This window comes from Pelecanus crispus, chromosome 11 (genome assembly GCF_030463565.1).
Source record: "Pelecanus crispus isolate bPelCri1 chromosome 11, bPelCri1.pri, whole genome shotgun sequence".
Taxonomy (NCBI): Eukaryota; Metazoa; Chordata; class Aves; order Pelecaniformes; family Pelecanidae; genus Pelecanus; species Pelecanus crispus.
Window position 1 is genome coordinate 30,893,775 of NC_134653.1, and position 21,670 is coordinate 30,915,444.

General features: G+C 45.6%; 1 protein-coding gene across 1 annotated transcript; it reads left to right on the forward strand.

The window, feature by feature from the left end:
• The first annotated feature begins 193 nt into the window (after positions 1 to 193).
• On the forward strand, positions 194 to 18,959 carry SSH1 (slingshot protein phosphatase 1). Its single transcript, XM_009486384.2, has 14 exons — positions 194 to 279; positions 3,014 to 3,117; positions 4,969 to 5,033; positions 5,818 to 5,939; positions 8,142 to 8,210; positions 8,645 to 8,710; positions 10,031 to 10,225; positions 10,468 to 10,561; positions 11,953 to 12,081; positions 13,214 to 13,260; positions 14,602 to 14,748; positions 15,447 to 15,647; positions 16,583 to 17,213; positions 17,682 to 18,959. Exons 1-14 carry the CDS (start codon positions 194 to 196, stop codon positions 18,957 to 18,959), a joined length of 3,234 nt encoding a protein of 1,077 aa, XP_009484659.2.
• Positions 18,960 to 21,670: the final 2,711 nt, after the last annotated feature.

Sequence of the window (21,670 nt, forward strand, 5' to 3'; positions counted from 1 at the left end):
CAGTGCTTTTTCAAGCCAGGATATCAGTGGAAGACACAGTGTTCTGTAAAAGTCATCCAGTTCCTGGGTAGCATCAACAGACGCGATTTCTCTGCTCCGCACAGAATATACGGTCAACCCCTTCTTTTCCTCCTTTTTTTTTTTTTTTTTTTATGGATTTAGAAGCAGAAGGATGTGAGTTTTGCAGCTAGTTATGAATCTTTTCGAATTTACTGACTTCTGTCTGACTCTTGGGCCAGCACAATGCTTCTGCTGTTCAAAGAAAACCAGTCCAAATTAGTATGTATAAGCCACTCGTTTTTATGCTGCTAACAAATGCTGCTTACTGGGGCATTTATCACTGCTGCTGAGGGTCAAAAGTTGGGGATGTTCTTTAATGATAGGAATTTTCTGTTCTTTAGGAGATTTTTTTTAAAAAGGCCAGAGTTTTAGTTGTTTACTGGAACTGCAGGACTGAAAAGGGGTTTTTAAAACTGGGTTGGAATACTGTGCCTTGCCTTTTTCTCACTTTTATTTTGTTAGGTTTTGTTGTCTTTTAGAGCAGTTGTGTGAAGTGACTGAGAGCAAAGAGTGTTCCTAGAGCGGAGATAAGGGACGGTGTCGGGTAATGTTGCTGTTTCAGTATGGTGTAAAATATGAGCTTTTGCAAAGAGGGGCTTGGACGTGTTACCTCTGTATTGCACTGTGCTTGGTCATACGGAAATGGGAGCTTATGTGGAGATCGGGGAGCGCGGGTAGTGCTGGGGATGTACGGGCAATCTGAGTCACGGCAAGCTGCGCTTTGTAAGGTTAGTGCACGGTTTAGGAAACAAACGTTTAAATTAAAAAAAAAAAAAATCTTGCTTTCAACAGGTTATTTGGCTTTGCTTTCTGGTTCATTTCCATGCAGATGAATACATGGTGACAAAAATTTTGCTATGTGGGTTGTCCTTTTCCTGCAATTGCTTTCTACTCCTGCAGCGTGGCTTTCTCATTTGCCTGCAACTGGGAATATTCTGCTTTATTGTAAAAGATTTCCTCACTGCAAGGGAGGAGAGCATCAGGCGAGATGCACTGCGAGAGCAGGAGTTACTGTTGCCTTTGGGAAGGAGTTCTGTCTCTTCCAAGGTTTTTCCTGCTGTAGAAATCCCAGTCAGTACTTTACTAGGGATAAAAGAATATCCTTTGGGATATTTTTTCACTTTCCCAAAGAAATATTTCCCAAAATTATTGGGACAGGAATACTGTGAATTATCTCCTTGTGCATTATCTGACCATTCCCTTCCTCTTGCTGAAAAAACGAATGTGCGTGAAGCTGGTATCTAGCTGAATATCCTATGTGTTGTGTTGGTGTCACTGCTTTTGTGTAATTTCTGGCCTTTTTTAACGCTTTCCTGTGAGATCTGGTGTGCAAAGGAAACAAGGCTCTTCCTGGCTTGCTTATGGAATGAACCAAATTCCCGTTTGCAGAAATTCTTGCCGTTAGCTTGTGTGCTAGACAGAGCAGAGCCGGTGTTTCGGATCACAAGCAAACTCTGTGTGGCTCCTGTTCAGACACAACTTGCTAGCGAAGTGAGTGGTGAGTGCTAGAACACTGTGGGAGCATAAATGGGCAAAAGCTTGTTTTAATTAGAGTGCAGTTGTCCTGCTGGCATTTTATTGATCTGATATATGACTTGTGGAGCCTGGAACTTAGGCGAAAATTTTAGTTCACTTTTTAAAAGCAGCTGAAATCTGAAATTTAAAGCTGATCCAGATTTTTCTGGGAATTTTGCACCTTGAAGATTCAGTTGAAAAATGAGGAAGCTTTGCCTGGGAACCTTGGCTGTGTTCTCAGCTTCAGCAAAAGCTGAAGAGACATGAAATTCATGTCTGTCTGCACAAAAACACTAAGGTAGAATGGAGCATTAGTGCTCACTTCTGCCCAAAGGCAAAGACCCCAGATAAAGGACAGAATAGACGAGTACTAGGAGTAGTAACTCCTGTGGGATCATTTTCTGTAGCATAAGTAACTCCCATGTAGCACGATAATGGAGCATTTATATTTAGTAGATAGTAGACAGTAATTAATGATTATCTATGTTTGGAAGTGTAGGGCGGCAGAAAATTGGGCTTTGTAACAAGGATTGTCTCTTGTGATGTTCTGAGCGGTGTAGGAAATGCAGTGTAAGCAGTTACTGTGGCAACTAAAAGGTAGCTTAGCAGATGTTGATTTTCAGCCTTGTGGGAAACGCTAACTTTACCGCTTATGTCCAAGTCTATTTCTAAAATGCTCGCGAGTGCATTGTGGTACTATGTAATTAGGCTTGTGCTGGTGCTTACTGTAACTACTGATTTTGTTCAGCCTTCTCTTTAGTTGCGTTCTGGGGCTTGTGTGTCATTTGACTCTGTGGAAATACCGTTACGTATTTACACATACTGCGACCTGCCTTCTTATCAGTACTATTTTCCAGGACAGCTGTATCTAGCCAGAGCAAAGCAAAATCTTTGCTATTGTGTCGGTTGTTTTTTCCCCTGAGGTTTCAGTGCAGTTTCCTTTCTCTTGTGATGTGCAGGTTTCATCCGCCCTCCCTTCCTCTTTAAATCTACAGACAATTTATGGTTGCATGTTCTTGTTTTTGCATTCCAAAGAAATCTCAAGAACTGAAATTAGTAGGAACTGATTGACTCGGAACTTCATCTTCAGTCATTTTACAGGTCTAAGCCTGTAAAAAGGCTTACCTTCTACTGTTTTTAAGTTGCAGAATTTGATAATCGAATGATAAAGTCATTTCCAGCCCGTGACAGCTCAGGCAAGTATCTCCCGCAATGGCCAAGTAATAAAATGTTGGTGGAAGATGACACATGAATAATCCGTGAATAATCCTGGAGCCGTGCCGTGCAAGTGGCAGGGTCAAACTTTGGGAACAGCTTTTCATGGCAAAATCCTACTACGTTTTAGTGATAAGTCCTTCCTTCCCTAGGCGTACAGACCTGAGCATGCATTCTGCTGATATTTCCTTTCACTTGACTCCCTCTGTCATTTGTTTTCCAGCCTAAGCGAGAGCTTTTTCATGGTGAAAGGCGCAGCCCTTTTCTTACAACAAGGAAACAGCTCCCAGGGCCAGCGAAGTCTCCAGCATCCTCACAAACATGCAGGTAGTGGATTAAATCGCCTACTGAAATTCTTTTTTCCTTTTGCTGTGCTGCTCATCCCATCCGCGCGGACAGCCTAATAGCACGCCTGGGTGGGTGGATGACTCCTCTAATGTCATAGTGGGCCTTGTACAACCTGCTGAGCAAAAACCAGGCTTTCAGCCTACTTGATTCAAATGGGAATGTATGATTATTGAGTCTTTGTTTAAACTTTTGTCATCATCTTGGAACTGTTAACTGGAGTAGAAATTTATTCTCTGCAGACATTATGGCATTCAGCATGGCGTTCTTTAGGCAGGGAAGCCTGCTGAGCCAGAAGGTCTGTGCTGAATATGTCTCCCTGTTTTCCACAGCCGCAGATGAAGAAATGTCACTTGTGCTTCAGTGATTTGATCTTTGCCTTCCCCTTTGGCCTGTGGGGAGGAAAATTGGATGAGCTGAGTCACAGGGCTCTAGCACCTCTTCTGTAGTTATTGAGGTCCTGATTCAGCATGGCAGGGACACTTCTCCGAGCGCTATCCCAGCCTCCAGTAATCTGAAGCTTGGGACTTTCAGTGCCAGCTGACAGCATTTGTTCTTTTGAAACTACCTGTTGGTGGTTTTGTTTGATGTTGCTGGTAGGACTGAGGAACGTTTTAATAGGATTTGGGTCTCTGGATAGACGTTATGTTTCCTAGCTCCTTATATTCCTTTTCCTGGTTTAAGGAAAATCCCCTTTTCAGTTAACTCATCACAGTCTGGCCTGCAAGAGTTTATCACGGTTTAAGAACAGGTTGTCCTTCTTCCCTCAGTCCCCTCCAGTGTGCCAAACTGGTGTGAAGAAATGATAGGAGTTGTATGGTGAGCGTACATAAGGATTGATAAGCACATTGGGAGTTCAGGGAAGTGGATTCTACTTACCCAGTGGTTTTATGCTTTCTGTCTTTGACAGTTTTGGAATAAGTGATTACTGGGAAAGAAGAAATAAGATCATCGGGGCATTTTGAGAGCAGTAGCATGTGGGAAAGGCACAGTGTGGTACTGTGTGTCTGCTGCTTAGTAAACACTCCAAGCACAAAGAGGGTGTTTGAATGCCAAGCTTGGCTTTGGGTTTCTTTAATTGTCAGCAATTTCATATACCAGCAAACATCCTACGGAAGGAATTTTATCTTGTATGGAAAGTTATGAGTCCATTACTGAGTTATTAGATGTGAGCTTGTTTTGTTTTCTTGTAGATTCCTTGTTCCTTTCACTTGCTTTCACCGAACAGAAATGTACCCACAGCTCTAGAGCCTAAGGGACTTGATGCATGAGTGACACTTTGTTTGAGAAAGAAGGGGTGCATTACCCAGACTGGGCCACTCCTGCAGCCCTTCCTCCTCAGAAGTCTCTCATGTTCAGATAGACCCTCCATAAGGCCAGTGGGGCTGATCCCACAATGCTATGCATGTTTCACAAGTCAAAGCTTTCATTTTCATTTTCTTCTTTGGTTTTTTGGGTTTTTTTTTTTTTTTTTAAATCATAGTTGTTCCTCCTGCTTCTCCCTCCCCTATCCTCAGTGCCCATATCTTTCTGTCTTCCCTAAGGTGCTCTAACAGGAAGAGTATCGTCATTTGTATCAGTCACAGGTGATCTCAATATATCTGGTAGCTTCCAAATACGGTAAGGTTGAGTTCTCTCACAGCCAGATAATGCTCATCCAAGAAGCTCACTTCTGTTAGTATTCTCTGGGACAGCAAAGTTAATTGGCCTCCTCTAACTTTTTTCTTTTTTTAAATATAGAAACATCCAATTTCATTAAAGGTCAAGACTATGCTGATTCTTAGTGCAGCAAGTGAGAGACCCTTTCTGACTATTTCTCTGCTTTCTCTGCAGGTGATTTGCCCCAGCACCTCCAGGTGATGATCAACCTCCTTCGCTGTGAGGATAGGATCAAACTGGTAAGAAAAGATGCATTTTCCTGCTCTCCTTTTTGTTGGAGGCATTTGAAACAGACCTGTAGAGCTGATGAAAAGCATTGGCAAATCCTAGGTTTCAGAGTCAGCTTAACTCTGTGCTGGTTGTCAGCCCTCCTGTGTTTTCCTGTCCACTCTTTTTGCCCTGGTCCTTACGTCCAGGTAATGAATGATCAGGAAACTGACCTGTTGGAAGTGTGCTTGTATTGTTAGATTTAATTTTCCAGTCAGCTGACAAACACTAATACAGGAGAAGAGACAGGAGCTTGCTGATGCTAGTGGACACTCTTAAGTCAGTCTTGAAATTGCATCCAAATGGGGCTGGGCTTTCTTTTAAAGAAATCTGCAGAGGCTATAAAAGTCACTGCAGAACAGCCTATGTCAGTTATCCCCTCCAGCATAACTAACATATTTCAGTGAAGGCTTGTGAGTGGAAGAATCCTCTGAGCCTGCCTCTGTTTTCAGTTCAGTGCATGACCAATGTTTTTACCAACTTTCTAGTTGAACCTCTTTAGAACAAATCTCTGGGTTACATTTTGTAGTATTTCTCTGAACTGGGGCAGGTAATCTAGGCTAACCTTCTCCCCACCCGATGCCAAGTCAAACTGGCAACTAGCCTTACTGGAAGATGGACCGTCTCTCCCTGTGTTTTTCATACTGCAGTTAAATAAAGCTTCTGGGAACAATTGCACCTTAAAAAATACTAGGCAGCAATGGAAGTAATAATTATCCAAAAGCTGGTTTGCAGAGCTTGATGACCTTTTTCTAGGCTGTCCGTTTGGAAAGTGTGTGGACAGACCGAGTCCGGTACATGGTGGTTGTATACAGCAGCGGACGACAGGACACAGAAGAGAATATTCTGCTGGGTGTGGATTTCTCCAGCAAGGAGAGGTATGTCTAAGGCAAGGCTGGGCTTGGAAATCGGGCAGGCTGGGTTCTCTGGAAAGCTTGTCAACACAAAACTGTCCCCAAGCAGTTAGTTTACATGTATCTGCAAATTCCAGTAAGAGAAAGGGCATGTGTTGAGTTTTCTAACCAGTTATGAGGGCGAGAGGGTGATTTTTTTTTTTTATTTTTTTTTTTTCTTTTCCCCAGAAAGCTTTCAGTCTCCTTGGTATCTCTGGGCAGTTGTGGGGAAAGCATTCCCATGTAATCCATCTGTAGGACTATGGCATCTACCTCATCTGTGGTAGTTTGCTGTCTGCTCACTACAAAATGCTCTTGCAGACACATCTGCAAAACTGGAACTTGTTCGATCTACCAGACTTCAAGTCTGTTGATGGTATGATGCAATGGAGCTTTTTTTGGGGGGAGTAGCTTAGTTGCCAGATAACATCAGAAAACAATACTGCAAAAGTACCTCCAAAACCAACAAACAAATGTGTCAGTAATGAGCTGTTTCTTTTGTCTAACTGATAAGAGCACATAATATTTTGAAAGGCAAATAAAGTATTTTGTTATCACAGACCCTCTCACATTATTCCAGTTCTAGGTGAGTAAATCAAGGCAGAAAAGCTCTTGGCTCGGAGAGACAGGCCTGGTTTGGCAGAGCTGGAGTTAGAAGTCTGAGGTTCCAGGCTGTTGTTTCTATTCTCCGATGATTTAGCAGGCTGCCATGCTGTGCTGGTGCAGCCAGTGTGGCTTCTGTTTTCTTTTGGAAAACCTTAGTGGTTGTTTCCATTGCTATAAGTGGAAGGGGGGAGCTTTTGCACTGCAGTGAGACCTGTAGGGAAACTCCTAGCTCTGCCTTCCTAATAAGAGTATTGTCATTGGCTTTGATGCTGCCTCTTGTATCTGCTTTTAAATTACTGCTGTGAGTATTTCAGAGCAAATTCTAATGTAGCAGTTCCTTATGGCACACTTAGTGTGCAACAGCAGTGAATGTTTGCTATGTCATCTTCAAATCTGAAACAACCTTGCAATAATTTTCTCCTGGTGATTATTGATGTGAGACAAGAGGAAAGATGGAAAAGTTATGACAAATCCATGCTAAACTGTAAGCATAGCTGCCATTTCAGTTACTGTATCCCCTGAAAGCCAAAGTTTTTGCTAATTAAGGGTAGGTCTCGTGCATAAAGTCGTCAGTTGGCATTAGTGACTTCATTGAGTGACTCCATGGCTCTGTGTTGGGGCTGAAATGTCACTGCTGAGCTGTAAGTGTTCTGACTGCTGACAGTTTGACTAGTGGGGTGCTTTTGTGGGTTTTATTCCTTTTACATGTGTTTAATAAAAAACATTTTTTCTCGCAAAGCTCTAAAGTGCACATTGTCTGCATGTGTGTTCAAACTGGCCTGTCAAATCCTTTGATCTGCTGTAGAAAGCAGCTGAAAGCTTAAAAAAGAAAGGAAAAGAGCAAACCAAAACCCGAGTTCTTTGCTAACTGGCTGTTGCTGTATGCATCCCAATTTCTTTTAAAACTTTAATATCTCAGTAGCTTAATTATTTACTAGTTGAAAGTTATTGGCCCCCATTATAGTACAGTTTTCCTGCCAGATTGCATCTCTGAAGTGAAAGTGTTCTTTTGGGTTAGGTAAACTCATAAAATCCGGTTTTGTCTTTTCTACCAGCCAGAGTGATGAAGTGAAAATCGAACACGCAGTCCTTTGAAAGGCCCCTTGGGTCCTCTTTGGGAAGGGCAGGCGGCTGCTCTGCCACCTACTAAGGCTTGCTTTCTGCCTCGCTTTAGCGAGCTGAATGCAGCCAGGTCACTGTGATCTCCCTTTATGTCCTGTTAGGGAACTGCCTTGCACTGAGCTTATGAGGGTGAGAGAGCAGGAAAGATAATGGGGCAAATACTGCAGCGCTTTCTGGCAGGCTCCGGGTGGGAGAGAAGAGCTGGTAATTCTGATTGTTGCTTCTGTGATGTTTCTCCAGCCCTGTGGAGCAACCAGCGTGCTAATATCAGAGTAGGCGTTTAGACTTCAGCTCCTGGTCTCCTTGTGTGTTATGCATTTGATGACCTAAGATATTACTAGGAATTACTAGAGCAAGACTTGAGGATTTTAAAAATTAAAGAGTATTAATAATTTAGGATATTGGCGTGACCACATTGTGGCCTATATTTAACATCCTGTATAACAATCTCTCTTCCAGTAAAAGCTGCACTATAGGAATGGTTCTTCGTCTGTGGAGTGATACTAAAATCCATCTTGATGGTGATGGGTAAGAAACCTCATTAAAAGGATAAATGTGAATGTCCTTCCCTACTTGGGGGCTGCTCTAGGAGAGATTCTCCGTCACCTTGCAAATGAAGTTCCAATTTTGGATTCATGGCTGCAGTCCTCTTATTCAGACAGTGAGTTTTTGTCTTGCTGCCCTCAAACTGCTCAGTGGAACCTGTGATACTCAGTGAATGTTCTCTGAAATCCCACTGGAGGGGTGGAGCTCCCATTCCTGGCAGCCTGTGCCGGGAAGGGTGTCTGCTTGCCATTCGTATTTGGGAGGATGTTGGAAAATTGGTGATTCCCATCCCTGATTCTTTTTGACTGTGAGTGCCCCTATAGCTGCCTTGCAGTAGCTCTTTGTAGAGTACAGTTTGTGATGCAGAGAAGAGCAGTTTCTGACTGGGTTTGGTTTTTTTTCCTTCTCTCTGTTAGTGGCTTCAGCGTGAGCACCGCAGGGAGAATGCACATCTTCAAGCCAGTGTCGGTGCAAGCCATGTGGTATGTGTGTTAATTAGCTTTATTGAGAAAGAGACTGTCATTTCTGTGAATAAATTAAAAACAAATAAACAAACTGCATTTTAGCATTCTTCATAATTGGTATTTAGTGAGTTGCAGCAGAGATGCTGCTTCCCTGTGTCAGCAGGTAACAGTACTATAAAGGGACTGTGAGAATACTGATCCGAAAACAGGATCTTCTGCTTCTGTTCAGAGCAGCTATGTGCTCTTCAGTGTAAGGGAAATGGCACTAGTGAGATGAATAAATATGAAAGACCAACTTGAATTCATCAGGCTGCAAACCCAGCCTTTCCTCTCTGCATATTTTTCTAACTGGCTGAAGGAGGAGTCTCGGGACCCATTGCCAATCTGATGGCATTCCCCATGTTCTGCCTCATGACTGGGGCCAGGCTGGGGTTCCTGCCGCGCGGAAACTTGCCGTGCCGCCCCGGGTGCCTGTTCACCTTTCAGCTCCTGTCACCCCTCCCATGTGCAGGGATTCCAAAACACTGAAGCAGAGGTGGCTGAATCAGCAGCACTTGTGCCAGCAAATTCCTCCTTGAAGAGGCTGCTACTCAGCCTCGCACAGAACAAATGCATCTCTTTTGGCCTGGGCAGTTTGCTGGCTCCTGTTGGAGCCTCGAGAGATCCCTGTCCTTGCGGCATCTGATAGAGAGAAGATACAGATGTAGAGAAGGATGTCGTGCTAGGGATGATTTGGTACAGAAACAAATGAAACTATTGTTTCTGTCATTTTTGAGCTCAGCCCCTCCTGTTGGCAACCTTAGATGTGGTTAATGTATTCAGTACAATGACATCTTCAGAGTAGAGCTGTAAAAAAAAAAAGAGAAGGAAAAAAAAAAAAAATGAGGCGGGAAGGAAGGAAAAAGTAATGCTAGAATTTGCAAAAACAAATGACCCAATCTGGGCCTTGTCCCTGGAGCATGACAGGGGCCAAGAATGCTGGTAAATATGCATTTGACTCCTTGCTGAAGGTCGTTTGAAAATTGTCCATGTTCTTTATTTTTCTTTGGTCTGGCTTTAAAAGTTAGCTAATGATTAGATCCCACAGCAACTTGTGCCTTGTGCTTGCCTGTTAATCAGGAGAAGATTTCAGCCTCTGCCTTGGACTGGCTCTTGAGAAGGCCTCCAAGGTGCAGTTTGTGCCCTCTCTGAACTCTGATACAATAAATCTGCTACTCTCAAAAAGCAAACAGCAAGAAACGATGCTGAAGATCTTTTTTCTCTGTGAAAATCTCTCAGATCCTGCTCTGCCTGTTCCTGCTGCTCACATCTGCACAAATTTGTTCTCCAAACTTGCAGGTCTGCTTTACAGATTCTCCATAAAGCCTGTGAAGTTGCAAGAAGGTACAACTACTTCCCAGGTGGGATGGCCTTGGTCTGGGCCACGTACTACGAAAGCTGCATCAGCTCCGACCAGAGCTGCATCAATGAGTGGAATGCAATGCAGGACCTGGAGTCTACCCGCCCTGACTCTCCAGCCCTGTTTGTTGACAAGTCAGTTCTGAATTTTATTAGAAAAAGTTGGCTTGGCTCACAAGAGAAATCTCCCCTTCTCCCTTTTCTTCCTCCAGTGGTTCATTTCCTTTCTTTTCGTAAATGTGTTCAAATGTTTTTCTTCAGTTATTCTCATAACAATTGCTTTTAATTCAAGTCTTTACCACCAGTCCTCTGTACTGTACGAGTTGCACTGTATGCCTGCTGCCAGCTTGGAGACATCATCTCCTTTTCTTTTTCAGGCCAACTGAAAGGGAGCGAACAGAACGGCTCATTAAAGCCAAACTCCGGAGCATCATGATGAGCAAAGACCTGGAAAATGTGACTTCTAAGGAGGTAGATATAAAAATTCCTGCTATCTTATTCTTCCTGCTAGACTCCTTTTCCAGAGAGTGCTGCACTGATGAAGAGACACCATATGACTAGGTGTCACTGGCTTTTGAGTGTGTATTTCCAACTGTTCTGTAAAGGCCCTGCTCTTTGGCTTTGCTATACCTGTTTCTCCAGCAGGGAAATCAGGGTAATACCAACATCAGAGTGCATTTTTCAAGTCCTTAGTAACAAGGATGTGAGTTTCGAGTGCATAGCGCCTGGTTCTTTGCCAACAGAGTGGCATCAGAGGTGATGCCTGCATCACAGTTGGTTGTAGCACATGTAGGCATGTCCAAGCAATGAGTCGCAGCCACTTATTCCTCAGTGTATCCCTGTGAATTACGCAAGCAAAGGCAGCACTCAAAAAAAAGATGCAGTTGGTGGCTTGAGGCCTCGCAGCTGTGTTAGATGAGTGTCCTGATCTTCACTTGCTCATGGGCAGAGCACAGTATATGCCTGCCTTCCTCCTTGTCAGCTTCATTTTAAGGTTTCATTTTCTTTGTTCCTGAACAAATGTCAGAGGGGCTTGCAGGCAACATTTTGCTAGTGAGTTTATGAATGGAAAATCACAAGTCAAGGCTAAAGCTAGTTTTGATCCATCCCACAGGCTGGTGTAAATACGTCCAGCCGCAGTGCAGACATATTCAGAGCAAATGGAAATAGTTCTTTTTGGGTTGGGTTTTTGCTTGTTTTTCAGGGGTGGCTATTAATGTGCAGGGCTTTCCTTCCTAAAGCTTAGCACTGAAGGCTTCAGATACACTCTTGTGTAACAGCAGCGTTACAAGTTGTAGGCGTAAGCTGAGAACTTGTCTGTCTGTATACGTGTTCTTAACTCTTGGTGCAGACAAGATGCTTTGATTTTGCTGCAACCGTTTTCCATAGTGGGTTAAACAAAGTTGTGCTGCTTTGCACTGCACCTTCCTGAAGCTGAAGTGCGGTGAGAGGACTGTATGTCTGTGCCCTGGCATTTTAAAAAGGGAGAGTACTGGAAATACCTCTTCACCAGCACTGCTGCCATTATTCACTTCTTGCTTCTAATGGGTTTCACGTATGTTTGTTAGCTGCTGTCCAAGGTCTTGTTTTTTATCTCTCAAATTATTTTTAAGAAGCAGGTACCCCAAAAAACATTTTTTGTACTTGGATGTTATCTGAAGCTTTATTTAAAGATCTTAAATCTGGGGGCCTGGGATACTTGCAGAGATGCCATGTGGTGAGATTTCTTGTTTCCAAAAGGTCAAATCCCTCTTGCTGTTTTTAATGAAGTACAGAAAAAATGTTTTGCAGAGGAGTGCCAACAAATGTTTCTATTGAACAGACATGATTCTAGGTGGCATTCTTTGTCTTCTTCTCTGTAGATACGAAATGAGCTGGAGAAACACATGAATTGCAACTTGAAGGAATTCAAGGAATTTATAGACAATGAAATGCTGCTTATCCTGGGTCAGATGGACAAACCGTCTCTGATTTTTGATCATTTATATCTGGTAAGCTGCTATGTTGGAAGTTCCAGAATAGCAGGAGGCTCAGTGGGAGTGATCTGAGAAGTCACTGGGCTCAGGGGAAGCTGGATTTGGTGTCAAGGCTGCCTTGTGCAGCATGAGCAAGAGGTACAGCCTGCTATCCCCCCCCTTTGTGCAGACTTTATTCTAGTACCCATATTGCTTGTAAAAGCCCGCAGTAGAAAAGTCCTTTTTTCTAGCTGTGTTCTTGTTTCTGGGACTTGATATAATGGTTCTTTCCTGGCAGGTTGATCCTGTTTCAGGACATACCGTGGCATAGCTCAAGTTCTCCCTATGCATGCTCATTTTCTGTTTCTGGCAGCAGATATTTTCTTTCATGACAAACAAAGGGTCTAGATGTGGATGCTGCCCTGGTGTGACAGCCATTTGCTCTTTGACTCTGATTAGGGTCACTGTATTGTTTTTCTCGATTGAGCTTATCATTCTGTATGCATGGCCAGAACTATGTAAAGAATAAGGCTGAAGGTGATGTGCTGTTCCAGCTTGTGCAAAAGCGAAGAACAGTGTGTGTTTCGTCTAATCTTTTGCCACTAGATGGTACTCCAAGCAAAACCAGGCACTGCCGTCTGGAACAAAGACTTGCTTGAGATGAACACATTTGTGCCTGTTATGCTTGTGCAAGTACTCATGTTTGAGGGCAAAACCTGCTTTTTAAACCCTGTTTACCTTTCTGTTTTGCAAGTATGGGGGGATTCAAGGTGTAACTATGCCCATAACTTTCAGGATTTGCCTCACTTCTCATACACCTGTGAATCCAGTCGTGCCACACATAAACAGTGCAGGGAAAGAAAATTATCTCTGTGGTTAAAAATCCAGAGTGGCCGGGGACAGTGATTTGGGATGTGCTCTGTCACATGCTCGCCTAGAACTAATTCCTTAGGTGAGGACATAATGCCCTTGTCCCCTCCTTCAGGAGGTCCTTGCCTGTTCAGGACAGGACATCTCTGTGCTGAGCTGCAGCACTGGCTGCAGTGGTGCCATGTTGCTGTTGCAGAGGCTATTACCAATATTTTAGTGAGGCTGGGGGATTGCAGAACCTTAGGAAAGAGGGAGGATCTCAGGCTCCTTTGAAACATGTGTTTTGTGGCTGTTGCAGGGGTCCGAGTGGAACGCCTCCAACCTTGAGGAGCTGCAGGGCTCGGGGTGAGTACTGCACCTTTCAAGCACCGGCCTTAGACTCTGAACCCTCCAGTCATTTGCCTCTAACTTACATTCAGGTCTCTTGAGATGACATATGACAGTTGCAGACTGTAGGGATGAGTTTGGGCCCGTTCCCAGCAACGTGGGTAACTTGGTCGAGAAATCTTTCCTACCTCATTTCTAGCAATCACATGTAGAATGGAAATAACAAAACTTCTCGTTTGTGAAGTACATCAAGATCTCTGAACACCCCCCATGTGTAGCAGCCGAGCATGAAATGGCCATACATATTGTTGTGTCAGGTGTGATTCCTGCAGGCTGCAGAAGAGCAAATATTACAGCACTAAGCTTAGGAAAAAACTCTATCTAAATGGAGCAGAACTTCCTGTGGGTGAGCAATCTCCATCTCACCTGCCCAGACAGGCAGCTGCAGGGCTGTCTTTCACCACGCTCTCATCACCGCACCACTTCTTGGCTTGATTTACTTTCACGCTTTTTGGATGAGTGAGAATTTTGCATATAAATATTTGCTGCTTGCCCAAGGCATACACCAACCCTGATGTGAGAAACTGAAAAATATTGCTCAACAGCGTGACTAAAAATGTTTAATTTGGAGTCCTTGGGAACAGATGTCTGAACATCTTTGAACAAGCAACCAGAGCGCTAATACTTTTGATCTATGGGGAAGGCATCTTGACATGCAATGTCTAAAAGTCGAAGCTGGACAAATTCTGAAACAAATATCCTGTGTCCTTGATTAGTCTGAATGATAGGAGGTAATAAATCAGTATGGGCATTTGTTCTCCCTGGGTACACTGTAATCCCTGCTGTAATATTTGGCAGGAATCGAGAGATACCATGTGACTCTCATTTCATAGTTTTGGTCAGAAAGAAGAGAAGAGGATGGTTTTGCAGCTAAAGCCTGCAGTTGAAAATTGTTATTCCTGGGGTCTGTTCCCAGCTCTTCCCCAAACGAATAACTTGCAGCTGATGCGCTTTTCTTCTTTCAGCATCCCAGAAGCTGTGTGTGGCACACAGTGAGGAGTTTCTGATTAGGTTACAAAGCTTCGGCAGACAGGATAAAATAAACTTCTCCCTCCTGTGCCCAAGGTCTTTTGACGCTTTGAATGGGGTATGCCGGTGGTGAGAGATGAGTGAATGGGCAGGCCCTGCACATCATGTGCGTGACCTGTGTCACCGGGTGTCCCAGGGGTTCGGGATTAGGGCTGTAGATAAAAATCTTACAGTTTGTGTTGTGTCAGATTTCATGGACTTCACAACATGTGTCAGTTCCCTTTCATGACCACAGCAGTTCAACTTTATTTTTCTTTTTGTTCTCCACAGCATTGACTACATTTTGAATGTGACCAGGGAAATTGATAATTTTTTCCCCGGTTTGTTTGCATATCACAATATCCGGGTGTATGACGAGGAGACAACAGACCTCCTGGCTCACTGGAACGAGGCGTACCACTTTATAAATAAGGCCAAGTAAGCGGGCTGGGAGACGCGACTTAGTGTGTGAGCACGTTCAAGCCACGGGGTCTGACACCATGCCCTGCGGGTTTCATCCAGCATGGAGCTGGGCCCTCCCTGAAGCCACACCACCACTGAAGGAGGCAACAGGGCTTTTGCATTACTGCTTTTGCCAGGAGTTTTCTGTGTCCCTGGAACTTCCCCGTACCTTGTCTCTTCCTGTACTGGCATTAACTTGTTCCTAGCCTATGATAATTTTTATTATTATTATTTTGTTTTGTTTCCAAAAGGAAACGAGGACATTTCCTCTTCTCAAGAAGCTCTGGAAATACTCCAACACGTCTGTGTTGCACTAGCCCCAGCTGTCTCTGCAGACAAGTGATAGTGACAGAGCCCGTCAAACTCTGCTGAGCTTTTACACTCAGGTTGTTCCTGCTTATCCCTGTATCCAAAGACTTGGGCAGGCAGGCAGGAGTCTTCATGGTGGTCTCTGAAATGGCATCATGATTGAAGTTGCCCTCCTCTAACTCTTCCTGACTTTTCTGGAGAGAGTCTTCTCATGGCCCACTGAGTCCAAAATGTTTCTCACCTACTGAGCCGTGGTGTTAGGGTGGTCAGGAGGACAAAGTACTGTCCCTCCACCGTGTAAAATGGTAACAACAGATACCACAACCAGAAAGATGAGATGTATTTTCCTGTTTGTCCTTCTGCAGAAAGAATCACTCCAAGTGCCTGGTGCACTGCAAAATGGGTGTGAGCCGGTCAGCATCTACTGTTATAGCTTATGCCATGAAGGAATTTGGCTGGTCACTGGAAAAGGCCTATAATTACGTGAAGCAAAAACGCAGCATTGCAAGACCAAATGCAGGCTTCATGAGACAGCTTTTGGAATATGAAGGCATTTTGGATGCGAGGTAAGGCGACAGGATGAATGGAAAGGTGACTTGCAGGAAATAAAGGAGCTAATTGTAGACAACCTCTCGTGTTTTTGTATCACAAAATATTAATCGATCTCTCTGGAGTTCTCTTCAGGCCGTAGGTTCTTCTGCTGATCTCTTGCACCCATGCATGTGGTGCTCAAAGACACTGGCAGAGTGTGCGTGGTGCTGTAGTCTGAAGGGTCATCTTTAGAAGGGCAGATGTAGAAGCCTGGGCTAATTGTGTTTTTCTAAATCTTTTCCATGCCAGGACTCCCTGAATGGAAATTAGCTGTCTTCTAGGGAGATCTGCTCTGGTTTAATTCAGTGAGGGTTTCTCTGTTTTTGGGAAGCATGTTCATATTTCTCAGCAGCCAGTACTGTTCAGCAAAACATTGTTCTTGTTTTATGAGGCAGAACTGAGCTCAGGCAGTGTTGGAGGCAAATCATTTGCAGTTCTGGGTGACCATGCCAATCACAAGTCTTTGTCATTGCAAGCGCTGTAGTATCTAATAAGTGTTTCTGCATGCTCTGCTTGGCCTCTGTTCTGCTGGGGGAAGAAGAGGAAAATTTTTCACTCTGGTTCAGCAGGAACTGTGCCATGAGACGTGCAGAGATGCTGTTTCAGAGTGTTTTCCTCTGACAGAGGGCTCTGTGCCCCTCCGCACTGAAGGACTCCTCCCAAGGGCTGTTCCCATCACGGGTGCAGTGCAGGGCATTGCTGTGAGGCTGCTGGGCCAAAGAGACTCTGGAGTGGGCAGGCAGGAGGGACAAAATCCTGATGCTAGAGATGGTTTTGTCCAAGTGGGACTGCAGGGCTGGACCCAGCGGTCAGCCTTTCGGTTCCAGGTTGTGGGGAGGGAGGGATGTTACTGGAACTGAGCATCCTGCAGTTCAACGGTAGTCACTGGTGTCTTTGTCCTTTCATCCAGCAAGCAGCGCCACAATAAGCTGTGGAAGCAGCAGGCAGAGAGCAACCTACCCCAGAACACAGACGGCACCACGGGGTCAGGCGACTTCTTACTCGAGAGCTTAGACATCGACCTAGAAAACCGCCTGGCTGACCTGGACACACCTTCACAGTCAGCATACCTGGACAACCGTGCCGGCACAGAAGTGTCTGTGGGGTTTAATTACTGCTTCCGTCGCCTCTCGGACACGCTGCTGGAGAACAAGATCCCTGGTGACAGGGAGGGCTTTTTCCATGTGGAGGAGCTGGAGCGGGACGTGCTTGTGGAGCGCACTGCCTCGCTGGTGGGACAGTCTCTGTCTGCTCCTTCAGAGGGGAGGCTGCTGGAGACGTCGAAAGCCCTGGAGACGGCGGAACCGCTGGCAGAGCTGAGCAGTTTCAGCGAGAAGGAAGTGAAGAAGAAACTGGACTTCAGCCCCAGGAAAGGAAGGATAGTGCTGGGCCCTGGGGACCCAGGGGAGGACAGTGTCAGGGAGGAACATCCGATGGAGAAGTGGAAGCGGCGTTTGTCCATGCACAAGGAGGAGAGCAGGCTTAATAGAGAGAACTTGAATAACAACAACAGCAAAAGGAGTTGCCCAGAGGATTTTGAGGTGCGTATGGAGTTGAAACGTAGGTGATTAGCATGGCTGACTCTACTGCAAGTGAAACTGCTCTTCTCATCTTCATAGCACAGTTTCATTTGACTTGGATAAAGCCTTTCATTCCATGATGAGCTTCTTCCTTTTCGAAGTGCTTCTGAACATGGCTTTGCTTGCCCAAGCTATGGATTTAGATGCCAGAGAGAGAGCGCACACATGTGAGTGCCCTATAAACTGCTTTGGGCAGCTTGCTTGCATGACCATCGCTTGAAACGGTAGGTATTCTTCCATTGAAGATACTGTCTGCTGAGAAAGTACTTGGCTTTTGTTCCTGCTGCAGGGCCTTAAGAGAAGTGGAAATGGGCTTAGTTTCAAATCTGTGTGGCTGTGAATACACCTTGTGATCTGTGCCTCTCGCTCTGCTTATTGCTGGTGTCTTGTTCTGTGCACATTTATCTGTACCTGTTTTCTTTTTTGCAGCATGATGCCGTATTTGGGATCCTCAGTAAGGTCAAGCCTTCCTATCAGTCTTGCACTGACTGCATGTATTCCTCGGCCAGTTTGTCTCCTGACTCCTTTGGGGAGCAGTGCGAAAAGTTGAACCCCGGCACTGCGCGTCGCAGCACCACCATCTGCACGCAACCAGCCCTCCTCTCCCACATCAATTCCAACTTGGCGGACCACCTGCCCAGCAAGGCACACTCAGAGGAAGCAATCAGAACTAAAAATAATGAGGCTCCGCTTCCTCTGTCGGCAGGAACTGGTACTTTGGAGGCTGGCACTTGCAAATCACTTGATCAACACTGCAGCATTTTGGAGAAAGGAAAAGATGCACCAAAAACCCCAGTCAAAACTCTGCTGCCCAGGAGAAACTCGCACTGTGACAAGAGCCTCCTTAACGTAGAAGTGGTGAAAGAAGAGTCTCTAGACAGAAAAGATAGCAAACCTACCAAGGATCTGAAGTACTTGTTGTTCAGCAAAGACTTGGAAAAGCCAAGTGCAAACAGTTACTTGATGCAGCATCAGGAGTCTCTTATCCAGCTGCAGAAAGCAGGCTTGGTTAGGAAACACACCAAAGAGCTGGAGCGGTTGAAAAGCCTACCCTCGGACGCCTCGTCGCTGCTCAGAGAGAGCCCCCTGAGCAGAGTCGACTCCGGCATTGTGGAAGAAAGTGAGGATTTGATTTCACATCACAGCCTCGTACCTCTTCTGGGACCAGCACCGTTGATACCTGAAGATGCAGAAAATGATGTGGAGAAGTTAGAGGTGAAACGCACCTTGGAGGGGATCTCTCAGAAAACCTCCACACCCTTCATGTGTCGGTTGGAGCACACGAGCAGTTTCACCAAGGACTTCCTGAAGACCATCTGCTACACTCCCTCTTCCTCCCGGAGCTCCAACCTGACGCGTAGCTCCAGCAGCGACAGTATCCACAGCGTGCGGGGCAAGCCCGGCCTGGTGAAGCAGCGAACTCAGGAAATTGAGACCAGGCTGCGGCTGGCTGGCTTGACTGTGTCTTCTCCTCTGAAAAGGTCCAATTCTCTCGCCAAGCTAGGATGTCTTAACTTGTCCTCTGAGGACTTATCAAGTGACATGGATGTGTCAACCATAACGGACTCAAAAGAGGCCGTTTCAAGCAAGTCTTCCGTGCTCTGTGAGCCACAATCCACGCTGAGGAGTGCAGACGTCACCTCCAAACTGGCAGCAAAGCCAGCAGTCGGAAACTTGAAGAACACGCTTTGGATGGGCAAAAGTTGATGCCTTCTGTGGAGGGAGCAGGGGGGTGGATGTGGGGGTTTTTATGGCATTTATTCATTGCACCGATGCAGTTTTATCATCTGACTTGCAGTAGTTCATCTGATGCCACCTCTTCTTCCCCTCCTTGTACTCTATGTGGGGAGAAAAAAAAAAAACCATAATGGGTCATGATGAATGGCACAAGGGAAAATAAAATGTATTGCATGGCTTAGAAGAGGACTTTGTGTGTGAATTGCCTGTTGTCCTGCAGGATGCTATTTCTAGTACTGTTTGCCAAGTATAATAATGTGTTTTTGTGTGTGTGTATATATAGATAGATATTTGTACCTATTTATCTATCTATATATATATATAAAATGCTGAAATAATCTGTTTCAAAGATGCAACAAAATAATTAGTCATAACTTTTTTTTTTTTTACAGAACAAACACACAAGTCTCTAGTTAAAACAGGGCACTTGTGGAAAAATCCTTAAAATGGTGACATGAACACTACCTCTGTTCTTGCTGACTTTTAGTCTTGGTTTGTTGTTTGTTTTCTTTTAAAAAGGCTTTTCCCACAATACTTGCTGTTGTTTGAAGGTATTCCCTCAGTGTTAACTGTAAAGGCCTGGAGGAGTATGGAGACAGAGGCTTTACCGCACCGAGTGACCTAGCTGTGAAGTGAAGGAGTATCGAGCTGTGTTCGTGTTGACTGTGCTGGCGTTAGTCCGTCTTCGCTGCGTGACCGGGTGAATTGTCATAGTCTCATGTTGGTGCCAGAGTGACACCCAGACTGTGTCGCTGTCGCAGGCTTACATTCCCATGGAGAGGTGTCTTGTTCTTTGGGTGTTTTTGCTGTCGTCGTGGTTTGTAATGTCCCAGTACTAATGATGAGCCTGGCCAGTAAGTGACCGTGGACCCTCGTGAAGCTTTGTGTATTGCTGTGTCAGTGTCGTGGATCCTGTGCTGGGGACCCTTCTTCATTGGGCTGTTGGTGACACGCTGTGCCGGCGAGATGGCCGAGGAGGGACGGCTCTCCTGGCGTCCCACGCAGTCAAAATCCCAGCAGGCAATAGGTGAACGTGTGTCTTTTCTGATTATTGCTGTTGGTTTTGGTAGAACGATTCCTGCATCCTTGGTTTGCCGGCAGCCTGGGAAGCTGTTGACGAAGTCCAAGGGATTATTTATGCTGGGTGTCAGGAGGCTGGGTGGCCCCAGAGCAGGGAGCCGGGGTGTACGTGTCCCAGCTCTTGCAGAGCCGCACCAGCCTCCTGCCAGGGGTGACAGAGGCATAAATCCTGATCTCAGAGGGGTGCATCCTTCGGGGCGAGCAGTCAAACAGAAATACGGGCTCACTCTAAAGAGACAGAGAGATATTGAAGGTGTGGGTGAGGTCTTTCAGAGGAAAGCTGGCGTGCCCTGCAGGGAGGACGCCAGGGGCTGCCCGTGCTCTCCCTTGGCGAGGCGCCCGTGGTGCTGCATGCTCTGCAGCAATCCTAGCCGAGGAAGCGTGTCCCTTCCCACGCCAGAGGCTGGCTCTTGGGGACCGGTCCCAGACCAGTCTTACCATGTGCTCCTCCTCCTGCTGCCCTGCTGTGGGAGATGCTTGAAATGCAGCAGTGCACCGATGCTATATGAAATGCACATTTTCTTGGAATATTTTGAGCAGCCAGCCCAGGTCAGGAACTGCTCTGTGCTAGATTCACTGGCCAAGTCAGGAGGGAAGAGCTTGAGAAGCGTGTAGGGAACATGCTCCAAACCTTGGTGCTCTCCACGTCCCATCTGAAATAGTGCTGGCTGCTTGTGCCTTCGGGATGATATTTTGAAGCAGGCTCGGGGGTCAAAACAGACCTCAGAGGTCAGTGAAGGCAAACGGATGGATTTGCTTGTTTAGCAACCAGGCTCTCCCCACATTTTAAGATCTCCATCGAAAGCCGTTCTTAAAGATCCCCTCCTTGAGGTGGGGGAGGGAGCAGGGCTGCAAGCAGTCGTTCTCAGAGTCTGTATTAATCAAAAATCCACTGTCTGGAGAAAGGGAGCCATGTGTTTTACTGTCCTAAATGCCCAGAGTCTACCTTTTTTCCTTCAGCAAAGACCCCACATTTTTGTATTAACAGTGTGAGGAATTGTAGGGACTGGCAATCAGTAAATAAATGTCCCTCCTTGAAGAGTCTTAAATTTGATGTACATTTTTAGCTTAAGGCACGCTTCCTGTTCCGCCCATGAAAGCTGGTTTGAAGCAAAATCTGCTGCGTGAGGGGACCCTGGAAAATGTGCACAATCTTTTGCTTTTTAGGGCTGAGAAAACGCTGGGTTGTGATCAGGGTAGGACTGAAATACCCTCTACCCTATGTCAGCGAACCACAGGTGCACGTGCAAGTCCAGAGCTGCAATAAATTTCCTATATTTGTATCATCTTTACTATCCTTGTTTACACCCAGATTCTGATTTATGAAAGGGGGCACACAGGAGGCCCCGGGGCTGTTTGATGCCCACAGGGCTCGGAGCAGGGGCTCGGAGCAGGTGCCCAGGGAGGCCTTGGTGCCTCCCGCCCGGCGAACCCCTGCCGTGCCCCGCTGCGCTCAGGGTTGATCCCAGCACAGTTTGATCGTCGGCCTTGGCTTGCAAGGGCCATTTGCACAGGTTTTTTTCTCCGCTCTGTGTTACACCGGCACCTTTCTCAGAACTGCAGACGCTTCTCATTGCTGCCTGGCCAAGGGACGAAGTGTG

Coding starts and splice junctions, on each gene's coding strand:
- SSH1 (XM_009486384.2), top strand. CDS start 194: ATGAATCTTTTCGAATTTACTGACTTCTGTCTGACTCTTGGGCCAGCA. Junction 280..3,013: donor AAGAAAACCAGTCCAAATTA/GTATGTATAAGC, acceptor TTTGTTTTCCAG/CCTAAGCGAGAGCTTTTTCA. Junction 10,562..11,952: donor AAAATGTGACTTCTAAGGAG/GTAGATATAAAA, acceptor TCTTCTCTGTAG/ATACGAAATGAGCTGGAGAA.